Below are 15,875 nucleotides of genomic sequence, written 5' to 3' on the forward strand. Positions count from 1 at the left end.
TCTGAGGGATTCCCATCTTCAGACTGGAGACTACAGACTCCGCCTACAAACCATTTCCCTCTATGTGTCTTATGCCTCTATGCAGGACATCCCGTAACTCTGCAGAGAGAGAGGAGAACTCACTTCACCGGGAACATCTGAGGGATTCCCATTATCAGACTGGAGACTACAGACTCCGCCTACAAACCATTTCCCTCCACGTGTCTCATGCCTCTATGCAGGACATCCCATAACTCTGCGGAGAGAGAGGAGAACTCACTTCACCGGGAATATCTGATGGATTCCCATCATCAGACTGGAGACTACAGACTCCACCTACAGACCATTTCCCTCTACGTGTCTCATGCCTCTATGCAGGACATCCCGTAACTCTGCGTAGTGAGAGGAGAACTCACTTCACCGGGAACATCTGAGGGATTCCCATCATCAGACTGGAGACTACAGACTCCACCTACAAACCATTTCCCTCTACGTGTCTCATGCCTCTATGCAGGACATCCCGTAACTCTGCGTAGTGAGAGGAGAACTCACTTCACCGGGAACATCTGAGGGATTCCCATCATCAGACTGGAGACTACAGACTCCACCTACAGACCATTTCCCTCTATGTGTCTCATGCCTCTATGCAGGACATCCCGTAACTCTGCGGAGAGAGAGGAGAACTCACTTCACAGGGAACATCTGAGGGATTCCCATCATCAGACCCGGAGCCTACAGACTCCGCCTACAGACCATTTCCCTCTACGTGTCTCATGCCTCTATGCAGGACATCCCATAACTCTGCAGGGAGAGAGAGGAGAACTCACTTCACCGGGAACATCTGAGGGATTCCCATCATCAGACACGGAGACTACAGACTCCGCCTACAGACCATTTCCCTCTACGTGTCTCATGCCTCTATGCAGGACATCCCGTAACTCTGCGGAGAGAGAGGAGAACTCACTTCACCGGGAACATCTGAGGGATTCCCATCATCAGACCCGGAGACTACAGACTCCGCCTACAGACCATTTCCCTCTACGTGTCTCATGCCTCTATGCAGGACATCCCATAACTCTGCGGAGAGAGAAAAGAACTCACTTCACCGAGAATATCTGAGGGATTCCCATCATCAGACTGGAGACTACAGACTCCGCCTACAGACCATTTCCCTCTACGTGTCTCATGCCTCTATGCAGGACATCCCCTAACTCTGCGGAGAGAGAGAACTCACTTCACCGGGAACATCTGAGGGATTCCCATCATCAGACCCGGAGCCTACAGACTCCGCCTACAGACCATTTCCCTCTACGTGTCTCATGCCTCTATGCAGGACATCCCATAACTCTGCAGAGAGAGGAGAACTCACTTCACCGGGAACATCTGAGGGATTCCCATCATCAGACCCGGAGACTACAGACTCCACCTACAGACCATTTCCCTCTACGTGTCTCATGCCTCTATGCAGGACATCCCATAACTCTGTGGAGAGAGAGGAGAACTCACTTCACCGGGAACATCTGAGGGATTCCTATCATCAGACCCGGAGCCTACAGACTCCGCCTACAGACCATTTCCCTCTACGTGTCTCATGCCTCTATGCAGGACATCCCATAACTCTGTGGAGAGAGAGGAGAACTCACTTCACCGGGAACATCTGAGGGATTCCCATCATCAGACTGGAGACTACAGACTCCACCTACAGACCATTTCCCTCTACGTGTCTCATGCCTCAATGCAGGACATCCCATAACTCTGCGGAGAGAGAGGAGAACTCACTTCACCGGGAACATCTGAGGGATTCCCATCATCAGACCCGGAGCCTACAGACTCCGCCTACAGACCATTTCCCTCTACGTGTCTCATGCCTCTATGCAGGACATCCCATAACTCTGCAGGGAGAGAGGAGAACTCACTTCTCAGGGAACATCTGAGGGAATCCTATCATCTGACCCGGAGACTACAGACTCCACCTACAGACCATTTCCCTCTACGTGTCTCATGCCTCTATGCAGGACATCCCATAACTCTGCGGAGAGAGAGGAGAACTCACTTCACCGGGAACATCTGAGGGATTCCCATCATCAGACTGGAGTCTACAGACTCCGCCTACAGACCATTTCCCTCTACGTGTCTCATGCCTCTATGCAGGACATCCCGTAACTCTGCGGAGAGAGAGGAGAACTCACTTCACCGGGAACATCTGAGGGATTCCCATCATCAGACCCGGAGCCTACAGACTCCGCCTACAGACCATTTCCCTCTACGTGTCTCATGCCTCTATGCAGGACATCCCATAACTCTGTGGAGAGAGAGGAGAACTCACTTCACCGGGGACATCTGAGGGATTCCCATCATCAGACCCGGAGACTACAGACTCCACCTACAGACCATTTCCCTCTACGTGTCTCATGCCTCTATGCAGGACATCCCGTAACTCTGCGTAGAGAGAGGAGAACTCACTTCACCGGGAACATCTGAGGTACAGTCACACGTCCATCCTACAGTCCTGAAAGCATTCACAGAGACCTTTCAGAGACAGTCACATGTTCAGCTGGGAAACCAGGCTCATTTTTCAAACAGCATTTCCTGCTTTTTGGTATGAATGGACTTACAATGATATATTTGCATTTATATACACTCACCTAAAGGATTATTAGGAACACCTGTTCAATTTCTCATTAATGCAATTATCTAATCAACCAATCACATGGCAGTTGCTTCAATGCATTTAGGGGTGTGGTCCTGGTCAAAACAATCTCCTGAACTCCAAACTGAATGACAGAATGGGAAGGAAAGGTGATTTAAGCAGTTTTGAGCGTGGCATGGTTGTTGGTGCCAGACGTGCCGGTCTGAGTATTTCACAATCTGCTCAGTTACTGGGATTTTCACGCACAACCATTTCTAGGGTTTACAAAGAATGGTGTGAAAAGGCAAAAACATCCAGTATGCAGCAGTCCTGTGGGCAAAAATGCCTTGTTGATGCTAGAGGTCAGATGAGAATGGGCCGACTGATTCAAGCTGATAGAAGAGCAACGTTGACTGAAATAACCACTCGTTACAACCGAGGTATGCAGCAAAGCATTTGTGGAGCCACAACACAAACAACCTTGAGGCTGATGGGCTACAACAGCAGAAGACCCCACCGGGTACCACTCATCTCCACTGCAAATAGGAAAAAGAGGCTACAATTTGCACCAGCTCACCAAAATTGGACAGTTGAAGACTGGAAAAATGTTGCCTGATCTGATGAGTCTCGATAAGAGTCAGAATTTGGCATAAACAGATTGAGAACATGGATCCATCATGCCTTGTTACCACTGTGCAGGCTGGTGGTGGTGGTGTAATGGTGTGGGGGATGTTTTCATAGCACACTTTAGGCCCCTTAGTGTCAATTGTGCATCATTTAAATGCCACGGGCTACCTGAGCATTGTTTCTGACCATGTCCATCCCTTCATGACCACCATGTACCCATCCTCTGATGGCTGCTTCCAGCAGGATAATGCACCATGTCACAAAGCTCCAATCATTTCATATTGGTTTCTTGAACATGACAATGAGGTCACTGAACTATAATGGCCCCCACAGTCACCAGATCTCACCCCAATAGAGCACTTTTAGGATGTGATGGAACGGGAGCTTCATGCCCTGGATGTGCATCCCAAAAATCTCCATCAACTGCAAGATGCTATCCTATCAATATGGGCCAACATCTCTAAAGAATGCTTTCAGCACCTTGTTGAATCAATGCCACATAGAATGAAGGCAGTTCTGAAGGTGAAAGGGGGTCAAACACTGTATTAGTATGGTGTTCCTAATAATCCTTTAGGTGAGTGTATATATACTGTATTTGTATATACTGGTATGTATGGTCTTACCATTTTGAGAACCATTCGTTTTTCCTACTTTGAAATCCCACAGAGCACAACACAAATAAGCCAGGAAGGCAGAACACGTACTATTCAGATCTCTGTTCCTGGGGGAAAAACAGGGTTAGTGTATGTTAAACGTGCCATGTGTACAGCATGTAACGTCATAATCAATCATCAATGTTGTGTGTACAGGAAGCACAGCTGCCCAGTGTACAGCATGTAACGTCATAATCATCAATGTCGTGTGTACAGGAAGCACAACTGCCCAGTGTACAGCATGTAACATCATAATCATCAATGTCGTGTGTACAGGAAGCACAACTGCCCAGTGTACAGTATGTAACGTCATAATCAATCATCAATGTTGTGTGTACAGGAAGCACAACTGCCCAGTGTACAGCATGTAACGTCATAATCAATCATCAATGTTGTGTGTACAGGAAGCACAACTGCCCAGTGTACAGCATGTAACGTCATAATCATCAATGTCGTGTGTACAGGAAGCACAACTGCCCAGTGTACAGCATGTAACATCATAATCATCAATGTCGTGTGTACAGGAAGCACAACTGCCCAGTGTACAGCATGTAACGTCATAATCAATCATCAATGTTGTGTGTACAGGAAGCACAACTGCCCAGTGTACAGCATGTAACGTCATAATCAATCATCAATGTCGTGTGTACAGGAAGCACAACTGCCCAGTGTACAGTATATAACGTCATAATCAATCATCAATGTTGTGTGTACAGGAAGCACAACTGCCCAGTGTACAGCATGTAACGTCATAATCAATCATCAATGTCGTGTGTACAGGAAGCACAACTGCCCAGTGTACAGCATGTAACGTCATAATCAATCATCAATGTTGTGTGTACAGGAAGCACAACTGCCCAGTGTACAGCATGTAACGTCATAATCAATCATCAATGTTGTGTGTACAGGAAGCACAACTGCCCAGTGTACAGCATGTAACGTCATAATCAATCATCAATGTCGTGTGTACAGGAAGCACAACTGCCCAGTGTACAGCATGTAACATCATAATCAATCGTCAATGTTGTGTGTACATGAAGCACAACTGCCCAGTGTACAGCATGTAACATCATAATCAATCATCAATGTTGTGTGTACAGGAAGCACAACTGCCCACTGTACAGCATGTAACGTCATAATCAATCATCAATGTCGTGTGTACAGGAAGCACAACTGCCCAGTGTACAGCATGTAACGTCATAATCAATCGTCAATGTTGTGTGTACAGGAAGCACAACTGCCCAGTGTACAGTATATAACATCATAATCAATCATCAATGTTGTGTGTACAGGAAGCACAACTGCCCAGTGTACAGTATATAACATCATAATCAATCATCAATGTTGTGTGTACAGGAAGCACAACTGCCCAGTGTACAGCATGTAACATCATAATCAATCATCAATGTCGTGTGTACAGGAAGCACAACTGCCCAGTGTACAGCATGTAACGTCATAATCAATCGTCAATGTCGTGTGTACAGGAAGCACAACTGCCCAGTGTACAGCATGTAACGTCATAATCAATCGTCAATGTTGTGTGTACAGGAAGCACAACTGCCCAGTGTACAGCATGTAACATCATAATCAATCATCAATGTTGTGTGTACAGGAATCAGGAATCATCATCAGGAATCAGGAATTCTTTATTTCGCCAAGCATGACTAGGTCATGCCCGGAATTGGTTTTGGCACAGTACATATAGCTCAAGGAGAGAAAGAAGAAAACAGAGGACAAGCAATTACATTAACATTATATCACACTTAACATTTGCGTTACATTACATTAGCAGCAATTTTGCATCACCCGTGACAGTACTGAAAAAAAGTCCTAGAATGGCCTATTATTCAAATAGTTTTGTGTCACATTGATTTGTGTGCAGATGGGAGTATGTGGAGGGAATTAAGGAGGCTGACGGCCGAGGGGAAGAAAGAGTTACTGTGTCTGGCAGTCCTTGTGGAGATGGCCCGAAGTCTCCGTCCTAGTGGGAGCTGGCAGAAGTAGCGATGGCCCGGGTGAGTAGGATCGTTAGCGATCCTCAACGCCCTCGATCTCAGCATTCTCCTGTGTAGGAGGTCGAGTGAGGGGAGAGGTCTTCCAATGACAGGAAGCACAACTGCCCAGTGTACAGCATGTAACGTCATAATCAATCGTCAATGTTGTGTGTACAGGAAGCACAACTGCCCAGTGTACAGCATGTAACATCATAATCAATCATCAATATCGTGTGTACAGAAAGCACAACTGCCCAGTGTACAGCATGTAACGTCATAATCATCAATGTCGTGTGTACAGGAAGCACAACTGCCCAGTGTACAGCATGTAACGTCATAATCAATCATCAATGTTGTGTGTACAGGAAGCACAACTGCCCAGTGTACAGCATGTAACATCATAATCTATCATCAATGTCGTGTGTACAGGAAGCACAACTGCCCAGTGTACAGCATGTAACGTCATAATCAATCGTCAATGTTGTGTGTACAGGAAGCACAACTGCCCAGTGTACAGTATATAACATCATAATCAATCATCAATGTTGTGTGTACAGGAAGCACAACTGCCCAGTGTACAGTATATAACATCATAATCAATCATCAATGTTGTGTGTACAGGAAGCACAACTGCCCAGTGTACAGCATGTAACGTCATAATCAATCATCAATGTCGTGTGTACAGGAAGCACAACTGCCCAGTGTACAGCATGTAACGTCATAATCAATCGTCAATGTCGTGTGTACAGGAAGCACAACTGCCCAGTGTACAGCATGTAACATCATAATCAATCATCAATGTTGTGTGTACAGGAAGCACAACTGCCCAGTGTACAGCATGTAACGTCATAATCATCAATGTCGTGTGTACAGGAAGCACAACTGCCCAGTATACAGCATGTAACGTCATAATCAATCATCAATGTTGTGTGTACAGGAAGCACAACTGCCCAGTGTACAGCATATAACGTCATAATCATCAATGTCGTGTGTACAGGAAGCACAACTGCCCAGTGTACAGCATGTAACGTCATAATCAATCGTCAATGTCGTGTGTACAGGAAGCACAACTGCCCAGTGTACAGCATGTAACGTCATAATCAATCGTCAATGTTGTGTGTACAGGAAGCACAACTGCCCAGTGTACAGCATGTAACATCATAATCAATCATCAATATCGTGTGTACAGGAAGCACAACTGCCCAGTGTACAGCATGTAACGTCATAATCATCAATGTCGTGTGTACAGGAAGCACAACTGCCCAGTATACAGCATGTAACGTCATAATCAATCATCAATGTTGTGTGTACAGGAAGCACAACTGCCCAGTGTACAGCATATAACGTCATAATCATCAATGTCGTGTGTACAGGAAGCACAACTGCCCAGTGTACAGCATGTAACGTCATAATCAATCATCAATGTTGTGTGTACAGGAAGCACAACTGCCCAGTGTACAGCATGTAACGTCATAATCAATCATCAATGTTGTGTGTACAGGAAACACAACCGCCCAGTGTACAGCATGTAACGTCATAATCAATCATCAATGTCGTGTGTACAGGAAGCACAACCGCCCAGTGTACAGCATGTAACGTCATAATCAATCATCAATGTCGTGTGTACAGGAAGCACAACTGCCCAGTGTACAGCATGTAACGTCATAATCAATCATCAATGTCGTGTGTACAGGAAGCACAACCGCCCAGTGTACAGCATGTAACGTCATAATCAATCATCAATGTCGTGTGTACAGGAAGCACAACTGCCCAGTGTACAGCATGTAACGTCATAATCAATCGTCAATGTTGTGTGTACAGGAAGCACAACTGCCCAGTGTACAGCATGTAACGTCATAATCATCAATGTTGTGTGTACAGGAAGCACAACTGTCCAGTGTACAGCATGTAACATCATAATCAATCATCAATGTTGTGTGTACAGGAAGCACAACTGCCCAGTGTACAGTATATATAACGTCATAATCATCAATGTTGTGTGTACAGGAAGCACAACTGCCCAGTGTACAGTATATATAACGTCATAATCAATCATCAATGTCGTGTGTACAGGAAGCACAACTGCCCAGTGTACAGCATGTAACATCATAATCAATCATCAATGTTGTGTGTACAGGAAGCACAACTGCCCAGTGTACAGTATATATAACGTCATAATCAATCATCAATGTCGTGTGTACAGGAAGCACAACTGCCCAGTGTACAGCATATAACGTCATAATCAATCATCAATGTTGTGTGTACAGGAAGCACAACCGCCCAGTGTACAGTATATAATGTCATAATCATCAATGTTGTGTGTACAGGAAGCACAACTGCCCAGTGTACAGCATGTAACGTCATAATCAATCATCAATGTTGTGTGTACAGGAAGCACAACTGCCCAGTGTACAGCATGTAATGTCATAATCATCAATATCGTGTGTACAGGAAGCACAACTGCCCAGTGTACAGCATGTAACGTCATAATCATCAATGTCGTGTGTACAGGAAGCACAACTGCCCAGTGTACAGCATGTAACGTCATAATCAATCATCAATGTTGTGTGTACAGGAAGCACAACCGCCCAGTGTACAGTATATAATGTCATAATCATCAATGTTGTGTGTACAGGAAGCACAACTGCCCAGTGTACAGCATGTAACGTCATAATCAATCATCAATGTCGTGTGTACAGGAAGCACAACTGCCCAGTGTACAGCATGTAACGTCATAATCAATCGTCAATGTTGTGTGTACAGGAAGCACAACTGCCCAGTGTACAGCATGTAACGTCATAATCAATCATCAATGTCGTGTGTACAGGAAGCACAACTGCCCAGTGAACAGCATGTAACGTCATAATCAATCATCAATGTTATGTGTACAGGAAGCACAACTGCCCAGTGTACAGCATGTAACGTCATAATCAATCGTCAATGTTGTGTGTACAGGAAGCACAACTGCCCAGTGTACAGCATGTAACATCATAATCAATCATCAATGTTGTGTGTACAGGAAGCACAACTGCCCAGTGTACAGTATATAACGTCATAATCAATCATCAATGTTGTGTGTACAGGAAGCACAACCGCCCAGTGTACAGTATATAATGTCATAATCATCAATGTTGTGTGTACAGGAAGCACAACTGCCCAGTGTACAGCATGTAACGTCATAATCAATCATCAATGTCGTGTGTACAGGAAGCACAACTGCACAGTGTACAGCATGTAACGTCATAATCAATCGTCAATGTTGTGTGTACAGGAAGCACAACTGCCCAGTGTACAGCATGTAACGTCATAATCAATCATCAATGTCGTGTGTACAGGAAGCACAACTGCCCAGTGTACAGCATGTAACGTCATAATCAATCATCAATGTTGTGTGTACAGGAAGCACAACTGCCCAGTGTACAGCATGTAACGTCATAATCAATCATCAATGTTGTGTGTACAGGAAGCACAACCGCCCAGTGTACAGTATATAATGTCATAATCATCAATGTTGTGTGTACAGGAAGCACAACTGCCCAGTGTACAGCATGTAACGTCATAATCAATCATCAATGTCGTGTGTACAGGAAGCACAACTGCCCAGTGTACAGCATGTAACGTCATAATCATCAATGTTGTGTGTACAGGAAGCACAACTGCCCAGTGTACAGCATGTAACATCATAATCAATCATCAATGTTGTGTGTACAGGAAGCACAACTGCCCAGTGTACAGTATATATAACGTCATAATCATCAATGTTGTGTGTACAGGAAGCACAACTGCCCAGTGTACAGTATATATAACGTCATAATCAATCATCAATGTCGTGTGTACAGGAAGCACAACTGCCCAGTGTAAAGCATGTAACGTCATAATCAATCATCAATGTTGTGTGTACAGGAAGCACAACTGCCCAGTGTACAGCATGTAACATCATAATCAATCATCAATGTTGTGTGTACAGGAAGCACAACTGCCCAGTGTACAGTATATATAACGTCATAATCAATCATCAATGTCGTGTGTACAGGAAGCACAACTGCCCAGTGTACAGCATATAACGTCATAATCAATCATCAATGTTGTGTGTACAAGAAGCACAACCGCCCAGTGTACAGTATATAATGTCATAATCATCAATGTTGTGTGTACAGGAAGCACAACTGCCCAGTGTACAGCGTGTAACGTCATAATCAATCATCAATGTTGTGTGTACAGGAAGCACAACTGCCCAGTGTACAGCATGTAATGTCATAATCATCAATATCGTGTGTACAGGAAGCACAACTGCCCAGTGTACAGCATGTAACGTCATAATCATCAATGTCGTGTGTACAGGAAGCACAACTGCCCAGTGTACAGCATGTAACGTCATAATCAATCATCAATGTTGTGTGTACAGGAAGCACAACCGCCCAGTGTAGAGTATATAATGTCATAATCATCAATGTTGTGTGTACAGGAAGCACAACTGCCCAGTGTACAGCATGTAACGTCATAATCAATCATCAATGTCGTGTGTACAGGAAGCACAACTGCCCAGTGTACAGCATGTAACGTCATAATCAATCGTCAATGTTGTGTGTACAGGAAGCACAACTGCCCAGTGTACAGCATGTAACGTCATAATCAATCATCAATGTCGTGTGTACAGGAAGCACAACTGCCCAGTGTACAGCATGTAACGTCATAATCAATCGTCAATGTTGTGTGTACAGGAAGCACAACTGCCCAGTGTACAGCATGTAACATCATATTCAAACATCAATGTTGTGTGTACAGGAAGCACAACTGCCCAGTGTACAGTATATAACGTCATAATCAATCATCAATGTTGTGTGTACAGGAAGCACAACCGCCCAGTGTACAGTATATAATGTCATAATCATCAATGTTGTGTGTACAGGAAGCCCAACTGCCCAGTGTACAGCATGTAACGTCATAATCAATCATCAATGTCGTGTGTACAGGAAGCACAACTGCCCAGTGTACAGTATGTAACGTCATAATCAATCGTCAATGTTGTGTGTACAGGAAGCACAACTGCCCAGTGTACAGCATGTAACGTCATAATCAATCATCAATGTCGTGTGTACAGGAAGCACAACTGCCCAGTGTACAGCATGTAACGTCATAATCAATCATCAATGTTGTGTGTACAGGAAGCACAACTGCCCAGTGTACAGCATGTAACGTCATAATCAATCATCAATGTTGTGTGTACAGGAAGCACAACCGCCCAGTGTACAGTATATAATGTCATAATCATCAATGTTGTGTGTACAGGAAGCACAACTGCCCAGTGTACAGCATGTAACGTCATAATCAATCATCAATGTCGTGTGTACAGGAAGCACAACTGCCCAGTGTACAGCATGTAACGTCATAATCAATCATCAATGTTGTGTGTACAGGAAGCACAACTGCCCAGTGTACAGTATGTAACGTCATAATCAATCGTCAATGTTGTGTGTACAGGAAGCACAACTGCCCAGTGTACAGCATGTAACATCATAATCAATCATCAATGTTGTGTGTACAGGAAGCACAACTGCCCAGTGTACAGTATATATAACGTCATAATCAATCATCAATGTCGTGTGTACAGGAAGCACAACTGCCCAGTGTACAGCATGTAACGTCATAATCATCAATGTCGTGTGTACAGGAAGCACAACTGCCCAGTGTAAAGCATGTAACGTCATAATCAATCATCAATGTTGTGTGTACAGGAAGCACAACTGCCCAGTGTACAGCATGTAACATCATAATCAATCATCAATGTTGTGTGTACAGGAAGCACAACTGCCCAGTGTACAGTATATATAACGTCATAATCAATCATCAATGTCGTGTGTACAGGAAGCAGAACTGCCCAGTGTACAGCATATAACGTCATAATCAATCATCAATGTTGTGTGTACAGGAAGCACAACCGCCCAGTGTACAGTATATAATGTCATAATCATCAATGTTGTGTGTACAGGAAGCACAACTGCCCAGTGTACAGCATGTAACGTCATAATCAATCATCAATGTTGTGTGTACAGGAAGCACAACTGCCCAGTGTACAGCATGTAACATCATAATCAATCATCAATGTTGTGTGTACAGGAAGCACAACTGCCCAGTGTACAGTATGTAACGTCATAATCAATCATCAATGTCGTGTGTACAGGAAGCACAACTGCCCAGTGTACAGCATGTAACGTCATAATCAATCATCAATGTTGTGTGTACAGGAAGCACAGCTGCCCAGTGTACAGTATATAACGTCATAATCAATCATCAATGTCGTGTGTACAGGAAGCACAACTGCCCAGTGTACAGCATGTAACGTCATAATCAATCGTCAATGTTGTGTGTACAGGAAGCACAATTGCCCAGTGTACAGCATGTAACGTCATAATCAATCATCAATGTCGTGTGTACAGGAAGCACAACTGCCCAGTGTACAGCATGTAACATCATAATCAATCATCAATATCGTGTGTACAGGAAGCACAACTGCCCAGTGTACAGCATGTAACGTCATAATCATCAATGTCGTGTGTACAGGAAGCACAACTGCCCAGTATACAGTATGTAACGTCATAATCAATCATCAATGTCGTGTGTACAGGAAGCACAACTGCCCAGTGTACAGCATGTAACGTCATAATCAATCATCAATGTTATGTGTACAGGAAGCACAACTGCCCAGTGTACAGCATGTAACGTCATAATCAATCATCAATGTCGTGTGTACAGGAAGCACAACTGCCCAGTGTACAGCATGTAACGTCATAATCAATCATCAATGTTATGTGTACAGGAAGCACAACTGCCCAGTGTACAGTATATAACGTCATAATCAATCATCAATGTTGTGTGTACAGGAAGCCCAACCGCCCAGTGTACAGTATATAATGTCATAATCATCAATGTTGTGTGTACAGGAAGCACAACTGCCCAGTGTACAGCATGTAACGTCATAATCAATCATCAATGTCGTGTGTACAGGAAGCACAACTGCCCAGTGTACAGCATGTAACGTCATAATCAATCGTCAATGTTGTGTGTACAGGAAGCACAACTGCCCAGTGTACAGCATGTAACGTCATAATCAATCATCAATGTCGTGTGTACAGGAAGCACAACTGCCCAGAGTACAGCATGTAACGTCATAATCAATCATCAATGTTGTGTGTACAGGAAGCACAACTGCCCAGTGTACAGTATATAACATCATAATCAATCATCAATGTCGTGTGTACAGGAAGCACAACTGCCCAGTGTACAGCATGTAACGTCATAATCAATCATCAATGTTGTGTGTACAGGAAGCACAACCGCCCAGTGTACAGCATGTAACATCATAATCAATCATCAATGTCGTGTGTACAGGAAGCACAACTGCCCAGTGTACAGCATGTAATGTCATAATCATCAATATCGTGTGTACAGGAAGCACAACTGCCCAGTGTACAGTACATAACGTCATAATCAATCATCAATGTCATGTGTACAGGAAGCACAACTGCCCAGTGTACAGCATGTAACGTCATAATCAATCATCAATGTCGTGTGTACAGGAAGCACAACTGCCCAGTGTACAGTATGTAACGTCATAATCATCAATGTTGTGTGTACAGGAAGCACAACTGCCCAGTGTACAGCGTATAACGTCATAATCAATCGTCAATGTTGTGTGTACAGGAAGCACAACTGCCCAGTGTACAGTATATAACGTCATAATCAATCATCAATGTCGTGTGTACAGGAAGCACAACTGCCCAGTGTACAGCATGTAACGTCATAATCAATCATCAATGTTGTGTGTACAGGAAGCACAGCTGCCCAGTGTACAGTATATAACGTCATAATCAATCATCAATGTCGTGTGTACAGAAAGCACAACTGCCCAGTGTACAGCATGTAACGTCATAATCAATCATCAATGTCGTGTGTACAGGAAGCACAACTGCCCAGTGTACAGTATATAACATCATAATCAATCATCAATGTCGTGTGTACAGGAAGCACAACTGCCCAGTGTACAGTATGTAACGTCATAATCAATCATCAATGTCGTGTGTACAGGAAGCACAACTGCCCAGTGTACAGCATGTAACGTCATAATCAATCATCAATGTTGTGTGTACAGGAAGCACAACCGCCCAGTGTAGAGTATATAATGTCATAATCATCAATGTTGTGTGTACAGGAAGCACAACTGCCCAGTGTACAGCATGTAACGTCATAATCAATCATCAATGTCGTGTGTACAGGAAGCACAACTGCCCAGTGTACAGCATGTAACGTCATAATCAATCGTCAATGTTGTGTGTACAGGAAGCACAACTGCCCAGTGTACAGCATGTAACGTCATAATCAATCATCAATGTCGTGTGTACAGGAAGCACAACTGCCCAGTGTACAGCATGTAACGTCATAATCAATCGTCAATGTTGTGTGTACAGGAAGCACAACTGCCCAGTGTACAGCATGTAACATCATAATCAATCATCAATGTTGTGTGTACAGGAAGCACAACTGCCCAGTGTACAGTATATAACGTCATAATCAATCATCAATGTTGTGTGTACAGGAAGCACAACCGCCCAGTGTACAGTATATAATGTCATAATCATCAATGTTGTGTGTACAGGAAGCACAACTGCCCAGTGTACAGCATGTAACGTCATAATCAATCATCAATGTCGTGTGTACAGGAAGCACAACTGCCCAGTGTACAGTATGTAACGTCATAATCAATCGTCAATGTTGTGTGTACAGGAAGCACAACTGCCCAGTGTACAGCATGTAACGTCATAATCAATCATCAATGTCGTGTGTACAGGAAGCACAACTGCCCAGTGTACAGCATGTAACGTCATAATCAATCATCAATGTTGTGTGTACAGGAAGCACAACTGCCCAGTGTACAGCATGTAACGTCATAATCAATCATCAATGTTGTGTGTACAGGAAGCACAACCGCCCAGTGTACAGTATATAATGTCATAATCATCAATGTTGTGTGTACAGGAAGCACAACTGCCCAGTGTACAGCATGTAACGTCATAATCAATCATCAATGTCGTGTGTACAGGAAGCACAACTGCCCAGTGTACAGCATGTAACGTCATAATCAATCATCAATGTTGTGTGTACAGGAAGCACAACTGCCCAGTGTACAGTATGTAACGTCATAATCAATCGTCAATGTTGTGTGTACAGGAAGCACAACTGCCCAGTGTACAGCATGTAACATCATAATCAATCATCAATGTTGTGTGTACAGGAAGCACAACTGCCCAGTGTACAGTATATATAACGTCATAATCAATCATCAATGTCGTGTGTACAGGAAGCACAACTGCCCAGTGTACAGCATGTAACGTCATAATCATCAATGTCGTGTGTACAGGAAGCACAACTGCCCAGTGTAAAGCATGTAACGTCATAATCAATCATCAATGTTGTGTGTACAGGAAGCACAACTGCCCAGTGTACAGCATGTAACATCATAATCAATCATCAATGTTGTGTGTACAGGAAGCACAACTGCCCAGTGTACAGTATATATAACGTCATAATCAATCATCAATGTCGTGTGTACAGGAAGCAGAACTGCCCAGTGTACAGCATATAACGTCATAATCAATCATCAATGTTGTGTGTACAGGAAGCACAACCGCCCAGTGTACAGTATATAATGTCATAATCATCAATGTTGTGTGTACAGGAAGCACAACTGCCCAGTGTACAGCATGTAACGTCATAATCAATCATCAATGTTGTGTGTACAGGAAGCACAACTGCCCAGTGTACAGCATGTAACATCATAATCAATCATCAATGTTGTGTGTACAGGAAGCACAACTGCCCAGTGTACAGTATGTAACGTCATAATCAATCATCAATGTCGTGTGTACAGGAAGCACAACTGCCCAGTGTACAGCATGTAACGTCATAATCAATCATCAATGTTGTGTGTACAGGAAG

General features: G+C 43.8%; 1 protein-coding gene across 2 annotated transcripts in view; it reads right to left on the minus strand.

Moving 5' to 3' along the window:
* The window catches only part of MEI1 (meiotic double-stranded break formation protein 1), a 501,764-nt gene that overhangs the window by 216,573 nt on the left and 269,316 nt on the right, over positions 1–15,875 (minus strand). For both annotated transcript variants that reach the window (XM_068254993.1, XM_068254992.1), the window contains one exon: positions 3,859–3,956. In XM_068254993.1, the coding sequence (XP_068111094.1) occupies positions 3,859–3,956 (98 nt within the window). The remainder of the gene's footprint in view (positions 1–3,858; positions 3,957–15,875) is intronic.

The sequence above is a fragment of the Hyperolius riggenbachi genome, chromosome 9 (assembly GCF_040937935.1).
Source record: "Hyperolius riggenbachi isolate aHypRig1 chromosome 9, aHypRig1.pri, whole genome shotgun sequence".
NCBI lineage: Eukaryota > Metazoa > Chordata > Amphibia > Anura > Hyperoliidae > Hyperolius > Hyperolius riggenbachi.